The sequence below is a fragment of the Peromyscus eremicus genome, chromosome 12, assembly GCF_949786415.1.
Source record: "Peromyscus eremicus chromosome 12, PerEre_H2_v1, whole genome shotgun sequence".
Classification (NCBI taxonomy): Eukaryota; Metazoa; Chordata; class Mammalia; order Rodentia; family Cricetidae; genus Peromyscus; species Peromyscus eremicus.
Window position 1 is genome coordinate 36,652,696 of NC_081428.1, and position 12,727 is coordinate 36,665,422.

At 40.9% G+C, this 12,727-nt stretch overlaps 1 protein-coding gene across 1 annotated transcript in view; it reads left to right on the plus strand.

The window, feature by feature from the left end:
• The window catches only part of Crybg3 (crystallin beta-gamma domain containing 3), a 110,432-nt gene extending 98,827 nt beyond the window's left edge, over window positions 1–11,605 (plus strand). Inside the window, exons 18-22 of the mRNA XM_059276983.1 lie at window positions 1,755–1,894; window positions 4,985–5,108; window positions 9,662–9,820; window positions 10,592–10,751; window positions 11,323–11,605. Of these exons, the coding sequence (XP_059132966.1) occupies window positions 1,755–1,894; window positions 4,985–5,108; window positions 9,662–9,820; window positions 10,592–10,751; window positions 11,323–11,411 (672 nt within the window). The 3' untranslated portion in view covers window positions 11,412–11,605. The remainder of the gene's footprint in view (window positions 1–1,754; window positions 1,895–4,984; window positions 5,109–9,661; window positions 9,821–10,591; window positions 10,752–11,322) is intronic.
• Window positions 11,606–12,727: the final 1,122 nt, after the last annotated feature.

A 12,727-nucleotide genomic window follows, 5' to 3' on the forward strand; every position in this document is an offset into this window, starting at 1 on the left:
CCCCTCCACCTTTGCGCATCCTCTCCCTGTGTGTCCATTTGTTTGCCTTAGCATACCTACTTTATCACTATTCCAACTTTCCTGGTTTTGCCTTGTGTCTAAATTACACCCCACCCCTCTTAACCCCCGCCCCCTGCTCCACATCATGTCTGGTTCTCTTTCTGTTTAACTGCAAATACTCTACCAGTATATTGGCACTGTTACTTCCTGTCTCTCTATTCTTTATTTATGCTGTTGCCAGGTAAATTTCCTCGTGGCCATATGAAGAAAACCCCACAGAAACACATACGTATATAAATACATTCACAATAATTACCAATATATGTTTCTGAATAAATTATTACCAGGGTTCAAAATAAAAAATCCGCAAAAGGCATCTAGTAAAAGCTTTTGTTCCTCTTGTGCCCTTTGCATTCTTAGACACAGTCTCGGAAAAGGCAGTATTTTTTAGACAAAGCTTAATGCATACACAAGTACATGTTTATATGTATGAATTTTCCTTTTTCCATATGTCCTGTGACATATGCTGTTTTATATCGTCTCTCTTTCCTGACTCTGCAGATTTTGTCTTGGTGATCTCTAAAGTGCTTCTCGTTCTTTGCACAGCTTCCTAGGATTCCTCTGAGTAATTGCCTTATTTATTGAACCAGTTCCCTCTTGAGTTGGACATTTAAATGATTCCCATGCCTTTGCCATCCCAAACACCTCTGGAAGGACTGACTCACAAGTCACTTCCCTCTGTTGCGAGTGTATATCCAGGTCACTTGGGAGCAAGCCAGTTGGTTTTGATGTTTTACTTCCTTTCTTAAAAATGTTTCAGTTGGCTTACAAAGTAGCAGGTGTCCCTGTGACATTTTTCCTGATGCTTAGTTTTAGTTGACCCTTCTCCAGATTCCCTCCGCCACCCTCCCCAAGCTCTTCCACCTCCAGTATTTCCCCTTTCACTTTACAGCACACGTGTTCTGTTACCATTCCTACCCTCCACTTTGAAGCCTTTTTTCCTCTCGAAGCTAAGAGCCTGTATTTACTCATACTTGACCAGCCACAGTTCTGGCTGCTTGGATACTGCTTCCTTTATATTCACTTGCTTCATCACAGTCTTAGTCCTTGACTCTGCCTTGGCAGTCAATCTGTTCATGCCCGTCAGCACAGCGGGACATGAAGACAGTCCGTGAGCACATCAACACCTTTCCTGTGGGACTTGTGTTCTTGATGGTTGGTTCTGCTGACTACTCCTCTAACTACACCCAAGCATGTCTGTGTCCCCCCTGTACCCTTCACATGTCTGCTTTGCACAAAGCACCTTCCCTCAACCCTCCCCCCCCCAATCTGTTGCATCTGTTCCGTCATGAGCCATCACATCCATGCCTTGTCATTGAGTCGTCTTCCTGCTTTTCCTGAGTACTCTCATAGGCCCTGTTTGTTTACTTTTGGACCATATGTTGCACTATACTATTACTATGATTCTTCTGACTTATCTGCTAGTTAATAATGCCTCAAACACAGGGGTGTGGTCTTGTTTTGGTACCTCATTTCTCACGTCTCTCAGCTATCATGCATATACTAATGAGCAAAAAGAACAGCATTGCTTTTATTGTCCTACATGAATTACTTTCAGTGAGAAAGTTGCCTCTGTGTGCACATTCTAGCTATGTTTTAAATGAAGAGTGCCCTTTCTCTTGAGGATGTGTTTGAGTCTAGGTTTCTTTCAGGTGTGCCCACGCCTGGGATGATGCTTTTTCTTTTTGTGTTAGGTTTTTGAAGAACCTTCTGTCAGCCTTTTTGCCCTGGAACACTGTGAGGGACGAGAGTTACATCTTGAAGATGCTGTGAATTCTGTTTTGAACAAGGACCTACACTTCTACACCCAGTCTGTGTGGATAAAGAGTGGACTGTGAGTACGGGAGAGGGCTCAGTCTGGGTTAGTCACTGACTTAGGAGAGAGCTGCTCAGGGGCCGTTTCCCCACCACTGCTGCGTTAGCCTAGCACTAGCACTGCTGGTGCTCCGGTTCCTGTTGCTCTTGATAGAGTAGTAGCTTCTGTCTGGAAAGGAGAAGGTGGAGCCATGCCCAATATATGATGCTATGCGGTGATCTGGGACAAAGAACCCTTTGGGGAGGAGGGCTGGTACCCCAGAGACATTGATCATAAAGCAATACCACCAGGTAGCTTTCCTTACTTGAACTTCACTTCCCTTTCAGGGGAAATTTCATGAAATCATCGATTTTAACTGTGAATAACACTGCCTGTGTAAGGCAAGTGACTATTTAAAAGACTAAGATGGTTTGATTTTACTCTGACCTGACAGCTTGTTTATCTGAAAGCAGTCCTTACTGGCATGCTCATTTTCATATGGACCACACTGGTTGATGCATGCTACCTACCAACGTTTCTGTTCATTTCTGTTACTAGTCATAGAGTGGAGCTGGGTTGCACAGGCCTTATGTGTTTACACTTTGGGAAGCAGTCCAAAGTGTTTTTAAAGTGTTTATACTTTAAAAAGCATTGTTATTAATGTACAAATTAGGCAATACTGTAGCATCTGTGTTTAAAAGAGGTGGTTGAGAGGCCTGAGCTGAAGCTTTGTTTCCTGGGAAATCTCCTGTACATCCCTGAGAGTATGGCACAGGAGCCAGCTCCTGCTCTATATACTGCTGGATTTTCAACCAAAACTCAACTATGAAAACATGCATAGGTATTGATAGTCAACATAAAAATGGCTTTTTATTGATTATGGCTTTTTAATTGTGTGGTAATTAGCTGTTTAAATATATGAGGTGATCAATACAGTCAAGATGATAAATAGAAAATTAAGTCAACTATTACAAAATGGCTTTTACATAATACACACGTACAACAATTTAAATTTTCCTCTGAAAAGTATTTCTCATGGTTTGGCCTTTATTAAAATTAATTGGTCTGCTGTCTTAGCATAGGATTCCAGAATATTACTTTCCAGTGAACTAGTAGCACTTGAGTTGCATTTCAAAACCCTCTGTTAAGATTTTCATGTGTTTTTTTTCACATATCTAAGTTAAACTGATATTTGATACACTGCCAGAGTTCTCACCTTCCTATTTTTATTCCTTTCTAGAAAATGTGTATTATTTCATCTTGACAACTATATTCTTGGTAGCTTTTTATCTACCTACTATTCACAAGTCTCCTCAGTAGAATTGCTGGGCAGATTCAGGGACAGTGGATCTGTTTAAAGCCCTTCCTGGGCGGGCTACAGTGGGTTTCCAGGATACCATTCATGCTGAACCACCTAGTCCATGACAAACTGTGCACTGTTGCATCTTGGCTCCATGATGGTAATGGGATCCCACGGACCTTTTCCATGTGTGGGATTCATTTGTTAAACACTGGAGAGGTGGCTCAGCATCTCTGGGCATCGTGACCTGCCTTTGCACATGGTTGGTTGATTTGTGCAGGCAGCTGTAACAGGTCAAGGGAGGTTGTCCATCCCACTGCCTCAATATGCCCATAATTTGGCTAAGCCTGATCTGAGTTGTGGGAAAAAGAGACTTTTCCTCACAGCAGTCACTTTTGAGTCAGGAGTCTACTCAAGCTTTTTGGATTGAATAAATCAGGCTTTCCTCAGTTCCTCCCTCCTGCCTACAACTTTATGTAGGAATTGGGGTCTTTTCCTGCACTAGCCAATGCCCCTCTGTGAGATGAAGAAATTTTCTCCTGTAAAACTGAAGGACAGACATCACTGCTCTAGCAGCAGTGGCTTCCTGCCACTATAACAAAATGATGGCAGCCCTTAAACTCAGAAAAGGTTTGTTTGGTTCTGAAGGTTCTAGTCTGAGATCAGAACGCTTCAGGCCTTTGGGTAGCATACCAGGATAGGAATGTGAGTTGGAGAAGAACCAACACCATGAGCCAAGAAGCAAAAGGAAGGGACCAGGGTAACAATGTCCCTTCAAGGACCTTCCACCAAGTGCCACATCCTGAAGGTTCAGCTACATCCCAAGTAGTTGCAGACTATATCCTGCAGACCAGGTGCTTCACATGGGACCTTAGGGGACGCTGGTCCACACCACAAGCCTTGAGAGAACCTGTTTTGGGGAACGCTCCCCCGATGCACAGGCATACTTTGTTTCCTGCTACTGGTGCTCTCTACCTCATGTCCTGGGTTATAGACTGATGAGTGTTGGATAGCACATACTGCACTTCCAGAGTACTGTCTGAAGCAAGCCTCATCCTCCACAGTCTTGAAAGTGTCTCAGAGACCTTAAGTCTCCCTTAAAATTTTGGGTTCTTCTGGCAGTTCTAGTGTTTAGTCACCCAGTTTGGCAACTGGGTGACACAGGGCTGAGAAAACTGTCAAGGACCAGAGCGTGCTTTTAGTTGTGGGCCTCCTGTCTCACACTTAGGAAACTGTCACCCTGGTTTAAAAGCAGCCACAGCCAGAATGCAAAGAAATAGACATGACTGTGCACAAGTAATATCCTGGTTCTCACTCAAGGCCCTGAGCACTTTTACACAACCAGGGTTGAACACAACAGTGTTAGGGAAGATTTGCAAAGGAGCCATCTTTAGAGTAAATGGGGAATCTCTGTGAGTAGTCCTTGGTGGCCTTGGGAAGTTGTGGGCAGAGTTGTAAAAGAAGAAATGTCTAGAGAGGTTTCAGCTGTCTGGAGAAGCTCCAGCATATGTGACAACCTGAGGAAGAAAGAATGTTTCCTCCTGAGTAATAGTGTTACAATGCTTTGAGATTTGCTCTATCAAAGGAATAGAGAATTTCAGAGTTGAGGGAACCTCGTTCGTTTTGGAAGTGCAGGAGCCGGACATTTCACACTGACTCCACATGTAGTCAGTATCTTCTAGGCCTCTACCAAGAAATGTGTGATTATGTACTTTTGAAATCTACAGACCTCAAAGCTGTAAAGCACAATGGTGTAACAGTTGTTTTTAGTAAGAGGCTACTTTTGTTGTTCGCAATGTCCCATGGTATTCTTTTTTGCTTTCTTGCAGATGGATAGCTTATGAAGGATCCAATTTCTTGGGAAGGCAAATCCTCCTTGTGCCTAATGAGATCCCAAACTGGACAGCATTCAGTGGGTGGAAAACGATTGGTTCCATCCGCCCTATGAAGCAGGTAATAAGTAGAAAACTAACGTATTAAATAGCTTGATTTTCTGGCAGAACTGTCATAAATCACAGTATCTAAAATACTGACCACTTGGTCACTTATGTAACCAAGGGGGAGGTTTTATTCTTATACAGGAATAATTTCTTACACATTTTAGCCAGTTCATAAAATTTTATTTACAGTCAATATTGGGTTTTAGTGTTAAATCCAAAGTTCCATCAGCCATATTTTTTTCACAAAAGTTAAAACTGTAAATTCTGTAGTAGAAAAATGATCCTTAATTATGGAGTTTTACTTTCTTTGCATTTGTATTTTTTCTTTACGTAATCTTCAGGTTGAATCCTGGCAAGTTAATTAAAGTAGTATTTATCAAACACCTACTGCTTGTCAGTTCTTATGTTCCAAAACTTCCCACTGCGCTAGGATACAATCTGTGTTCCTTGTGGGACCTGACTCCTCCTTGCCTCCCAAGCCTCATCTCCTCACTCACATGCACCCAAGGACAGAGGGCTTTTCCAACCAACCTGATAACATGGCTGTGCCCTCTGTGTAGAACGTTTTCTCATTTTTTGCCAAACTAGTTCTTAACTATTCTTCCAATACAATGTGCCAGGTCCTCCCAAATGCCTTCCCAGTCCCTCCAGTATAAATTAAAATCCTCAGACTTTGGTTCTTTTTCTACAAGACATTGTATGTAGCTTATAACCGTACCAGTCCAGATGAATTGGGCTTGTTCTTACTGTTAGGCACTGCAACCTCTCAGAAGTGGTTTCTATTTTACTTATTGCTCTATCTCTAATACCTGTCACAATGGCGAGTAACTAAGGGCTCAAAACTGTTTGTTCAATAAAGGGATGATAAGTGAATAGATGTTTAGTGTCCTCTAAGAAATGCTAGATACTAGCCCAACACCATCTGTCCCTTAGCTGCAGTGTGTGTAACGGGCAGCAGATGAGCTGTCTCTGTTCTCTTTAGAACACTGCTTAACTTGATTCTGAGTCTTTTAAGGTAGGAATTATCATTGAAAACTCAAGACTGATAAGGCAGTGGTTTGACAAAAGCAACCCAAGAGTTAGAATCAAGATGTGAACCCAGACTCTGTGTTTAAGTTCTGAAGCACTTAAAAGATCAGCATTTGCTGAGCTCTACCACGAACTCCAAGCAGTGAGCAGTCTGTCTAGTAGATACAGGTGCTCAGGCCATGTCCTTCAATACTCTGTGGTTCTGTCACTTCAAATCATAGATGTTTGCAAGCAATGTGATTGTGATTGGTCACTTCATTTCTTAGTGCCTCAGGTTCCTCACTGATGAAGTTATTGTCATTGCGAATATTCAGTAGCATATGGACATACATTGAGCTTGTATTAAAACTGTGGTAGTAACACACTTTGAAAGTACACTGTTACTAACCATGTTCCTTGAGAGAGCCAGAGCTGTTCTATTGAAGGACACCAAAACATTAGTGGTTTCTTGGTACACTAATGGTACAGGATGCTCCTCCTTCCAAGTCTGTGGGATATTGGGTAATCCAACTAAACAGCCATAGGGAAAAAAAGAGGCTTTTAAAGACCACCTAGTAATAAGAATCCTATGTTCCAAAAAAAATGTAGTAGTTAGTGTGATATTATACTCTTATATTGGCTTCCCATGCATAGTAAGCCTCTACCATTGAATTACATCCTCAATCATCTCATTTTTGAGTGGTTTCTCTCTACTAAACAAGGAGAACCATTTCCATTGTTCAGGGTCCTGTGATAAGAGGTTCTTCTAAGCTATTCTTTAATTTTACAAGCAAGCTTTTTCTGCATAATTTTAACTAAAATATATCACTTCCCCTCTTGCAGCCCTTTCCATTTCTAACTTCTTCCCCCTGGAGTTTGTGGCCTTTTATTTTTTGTACACACACACTTAGCATGTCTTTTGGTATTGTAATCATTTGCTGTATTTTTCTGTGATGGTCTCCATCTGTTGCAAAGAGAAAGCTTCTTTGGGGAGGAATGAGAGCTACCCTTCTGTATGTTTCAGTATTTAGAATGCAGTTAGGACTGTGCAGGCTTAGAATAGGAGAGAGAGCAGGTTCTGTTTTCAAGATCCACGACCTCCCTAGGTCTAGCTAGGTTTCCAGTACCAGCATGGTTTCCTTCTCGCTGAGTGTGCTTTAAGTCCAATTAGAAAGATGTCGTTTATTGCCAAGATATGATTGCCATTGTGGTACCTTTAGGAATAGCTGGCCATGCTGGTTAATGTTGTGATTCACAGGCATCACAGCTGGGTAGGACTCTGGCAGCTTGCATAGCATCTTCTGGTACTCTGAAAGCTGTCCTCAAGGAAGAAGCTTTCAGGTCAAATCTAGTTTGGATCTTTTGAGTTCTGTGCCCAAAGTATATGGTACCTTCAGCAACAGGACTTACCTTTAACCTTTCAAATTTTTGATATTACTTTCAAAATAAAACTGGATTCTTTTGTTGAAACTCAACAAAAGAATCCAGTTTTGACAACACTAGTTTTTTTACTATATGTAACTTTGGTACAGGTATTGTACTGCTATAGTTTATATCCTTGTTGAGGAACCCGGGAATAATTAAAACATGATCCACCTTTGAGGCTGGGAATCCAGAAGTCACTAAGATACTTATAGTGCATCTCACTGATTCTAAGTGTAATTACAGGGGAGTCAGACTACAAATGGTAATAATGGTAATTAGTACCTTGCTTGGTTTAATTGATTAAAACTGTAATGTTTAGTCCTAAAGTAATTGGAGTTCTGTCATCTGTGAAGGTCATACCTGTTTCTTTACATGTGCAAAGGTAATGAAACTATAAAAGTTCACTGAAGCTTCAAGAATTAATTGTTACTGTGGAAGACAACACTGAGTTGTGGGTACTTCGGTGCATTATTACAGTTATAATTATTGATGCCAGAGTTCTTAGAGTAAAAGCCTGGGAAATAGTAAAAGTGAGGACAAATTTGTTCAATGTACCATGTTCATAACCACCAACACCCAGACTATCTTGGAGACAGGGTATAGATTTAAATAGAGGGCTAGAGGTGTGTGTAACTAAGCAGTCCTTGTCAAGGTTTGCGCCCCACCCAGCCCTGCTGAGGGTGGACTCATTGTTTAGGATCAAGGCTGTCCTGCAAGGTGTTCTGGTGAGTTGTCAGAACTGTGTGATCTCTAGTTGAGAAATGGTTCCTCAGGGCTTCAGCTTTCCTGTTCTCTCAGCCTGAGATTCCTGGGGAAAGGTCAATTCTTTGAGGAAGCCAAAAGCTAAAGGGAGGGCCACACAGGTTTCTAATATATCTGTCCTACTAGGATGGTTATAAATAGGAGTGTGGAAGTAGTACACTTTTTGTTTTTTTTTTGGTTTTTCGAGACAGGGTTTCTCTGTGTAGCTTTGCGCCTTTCCTGGGACTCACTTGGTAGCCCAGGCTGGCCTCAAACTCACAGAGATCCGCCTGGCTCTGCCTCCCGAGTGCTGGGATTAAAGGCGCCCGGCTGTAGTTCACTTTTTAAGACACTTGACAGGTAGACTTCTTGCTCACAGCCTTCTATGGCCTGCCTTTCCCCTTGGTAATTTAAATGCTTAGGTTCCTTAGAAATGCTAAACACAGCATTAATTTACCAAAATGCAACCAGGTTGATGTGTTTTAAGTTTCAAAATGCAATATTCATTGTTGTCTTGCATAGAAACCATGAAAGTACTCTATCTAGGATGCCAGCTCTCACCGAGAGTGGGCTTTATGTCTAGGACCTGAGGCCTTGGATTCAGGATGCTTCCTGTGGAGCTGCTTCCAGTGCCCTTGTACTGTTCCATACTTACAGGGGGAGACAGTGCCACAGGCATAATTGTATGGGTCTCTGAGCATCCTGCCAGAGACCTGGCTCCCTATCTGTGTGAACTTTATAAAACTGGAGCCATGGATGTCTTCTCTCAAAGTTTCTGGTTATTCTGACAAAATTAGTAGAAAACATTTAGCATATGCTTGATGTCTTCAAAAGCTAAGCAAATAATTCGCTATTATTCTTAATGGTCTTGGATTTATTGTGTCATGTATTTTCCAGACAAAAGAGTGCCGTCTGACTTTTGAATGCAAAAGTAGTTATTTCTCTCTAAGATGAAAGGTAAAGGGCCTTGCTGTCTGGGTTTTCAAGACCTTGCTTACCGGCTGTTGACCATTTAATCACTGCTCCAGTCTGTGCCTGATTACCATGCTTGTTCCTGTACTGTCACTAAGATCCATGTTGACAGTACCTGGCCTTTACTCTCCCTCCCAGTATCTGAGATGTGATGAAACTTACCAAGTCCTTAAATGACCACTGCCCCAGCCTTGCCTCACTGAGTTCTGGTGAATGCAACTATTACGGGCACCTTGCAGAATGTTTAATAGACATTGCACAATTTAGGCTTTGTGCTCAAGGATTTATCAGTAGAAATATGGGAATGAGTGAAACCGTATTTATTAAAAAGTACCTTCTCACTTCCCTGCTTTGGAAAGATTGCTTTTCCAGTGTGGAAGTTTAAGGTTCCCCGCTTTAATGGCTTTCCTCTTTTCGTAGCCTGCAGTGTACATCAGAATAAGGAACCGAGCCCAGGATGAGTATTTGACAGTCACTGGGAACCTAGCTGATGCACGGACAATGTCTGTGTGCATCGCTCCCTACAGTGGGAAGGACACTCAGATCTGGCACTACTGTCGAGGACTCTTTAAATCCAAGGTAAAAGATCATGCTTTCAGATATTGGCATTTGTGTTTAACTACAATACTGCCAAATCAGCTGGTGTGCTGAAAACATTGGATTCCTAGAAAAAGTTCATTGTATAATTATAAAAATGCTGACATGTATAAGCACTGAAACTGTACTTTCTAGATTAAGGGGAAAAACGTCTTAAGAACCAAGGCTAACACATACCTCAATGATTCCTTCCAGTGGAGCCAAATCAGACAGTATGCTTTTGTGAAAAGGGTACCTTATTTGACGACTCAGATAAAACCATTTGTCTCTGTGAGTCCAAGTATGTTAAAATCCTTTCTTTTCAGATATATAATGGAGTCATAGTAGAAGAAACTGTTACGAAAGATGCTTTAAAAATGAAATACAAGCTTTTCCCTCATTGTTCTTGATGCTCTGGGAACAGAGCACTAATTCAAAAAAAACACTAGTGTTTTTGTTTTATCACCAGTACCTGCTTACCGTATCTGAATATCTTTGCTACAGGGTTTTGTTATTTTAAAATAGAAAACCAAGCATCATATAATACATTTAAGCTAAGAGGGATTTAATATTCCAATTCTACAGACCTTTACCGAAGCAGAGCCTTTTAAAAATGTGTATTTCATTTTTGGTACTTATTGGTACTTCTTTCCCATCAGCCTTAAGACTTTTAAAGATAAACTGAAATTATCTTTAAATAATTATCACCCTAAGGAAAAGGTACCCTATTTATATTGGCAGATGCAGTATTTTTATTTCTTAACTGTTGTATAGGCCAGTGATACATGTCTTGATGTGATTGGTGGTCGGGACACACCTGGAGCCAAGGTAGCCTTGTGGACTGAACATGGGCAGTTCAGGCAGAAGTGGAGACTGAACAGAAATGGAACTATCAGCTCATATCTCAGTGATGAACTTGTCCTGGATGTTAAAGGTAGGCCTCTGATAATAAAGTTGTGCTAAGAAGGAACTAATGAACTGAATCACATAGCCAGAGAACAACAAAATCCAACAATGAAGTCTAAATAGCTTTCCCAATTTCATTAGAATAGTAAAAATTTCACTTGCAACTTCATGAACTGGTGGAATTCTAAATTTGAAGCACCAAAATCTACAAAATAAAGGATGCCATCTGTTTCTTTCCCAGAACATCTTTTTACTGAATTGTTGTGATACTTTAAAACCTTCAGTTAAAATTTATGGCAGTAGCAAATAATTCCACAAGTTCAGGGCCATTATTATTTACAGTTGTTGCTTTAGTTTCATTAGGCACAGCCACTGTTGCTGTAGAAACAAAAACAGTACCTGACACTTGGCTAGTTTACTAGGGAGACCATTGTTGGGCACTGTGCATCTACTGTCATATTTTATAGCTTTTCAGTTTGACAATAAGGTCCAATTTGAGGTGAATAATGGCTATGTTGTTCAAACTTTTCCAGTTCAAACTGCTTTGCAAATAATAAAAAGGTTGTGAGATTATGTAATTGCTAATCTTTCCTTTTTAGGAGGAAACTATTATGACAAGACTCATGTTATTGTAAATCAGCCTCTGGAGGGAGAAGAAACACAGAAATGGGACATTGAAATCTTGTGAGAATCACAAAGACGATCTCCACCAACTTATTGCCCTGTGTGCATGGGAAGGAAGCTGCAGTGTTTCCACACTGCTCACAGAAAGAACTTTCTCCCAAGCAGTAAAGTTACTGCTCCATGGAAAAGCAAAAAGTATTCTCACCGGTTATGCAGTGTCCTTGTGAAGAAAATGTAATGATTTCTTTTACTGATGGATCCAGTTGTGGTGACCAATTTCCTGAAATCTGTATTTTCTCTCCTAACCACCAAACATGAATCCGTGTTACTGGACAAAGCTGTTACCTGCATTAGTATTAGTATTATTAGCATCCTGCTCCGTGCTTGTGAGTGAGGCACAGGGAAAAAAAAACTCCTACAGGTTGTCATACTCCTGTAGGAAGAGGAGTAATTTTTTTAGCACCACCTGAAGACACATTTAATCAGCTTTTGTATTAAGCTGCTGTATTGAATAAGCCTTAGGGTTTCTATATAGAAACTTTTATAACTGAAATACCCATAAGTATTTATATTCTTTAATGAACTGACCCCAGGAAGGGGCCTCAGCTTGAGGCAGAAGGCACTAGTCCTAATGTATTTTCTGCTGTATAGCCAATCTTTACTGTTTTACTAACTCTAAATGTATAAATAACCTTGGAGCACCCTCTTGGCACCCTGGTGTTAACCAAGATGTCTTAAGGTGACAATACTCTTAATAGTGGTGACCTTAAGTATGAGTCACACACATATAAAAGCTGACTAAAGGACTACCTACCAAAGGTTCAGATAAAGCAAAACAGGGCTTCTACTTTGCCACCTTTCTCTACTCAGTGACACTACGTCACCTGCACAGGTCAACAGCCTGCCCTTTCCTGAGACAGCCACTGCTTTCAGCCCCAACTTTTACTAGAAAGAAAACAATACTCTATTTTTTCCTAAGTTCTCCAGTAATATTTTTAAAAATATCAACCTCTATGCACTTTAGACTCAAAGACCTCCAACTTTGAGTATTTTGTATACACTTGGTCTCTCCATGTCCATACTGGTCTCTGGCTCTTCTGTCATCTAAGCAGTGCCTGGAAGCCCCTCAGATCCAGATGCCTCTCATGGGTGTGGCAGGATTTCATGAAACATGTTTATTTTAATGAGAAAAAGGGGCACGTATACTCAAAGAGATGTATATTTTCATTGTAAAGAAAAAAAAAAACCAACTTTATTCCTAAGTTTTAACTGTTAAAAAGTATTTTTGGAGCCAAGGAGGCTCTTTAAAGGAGTTATTTCTTCCAAAGAACCAAGACAAAGCCAGGTTACTGGCATAATTCTCTATGACACATGTCCTGG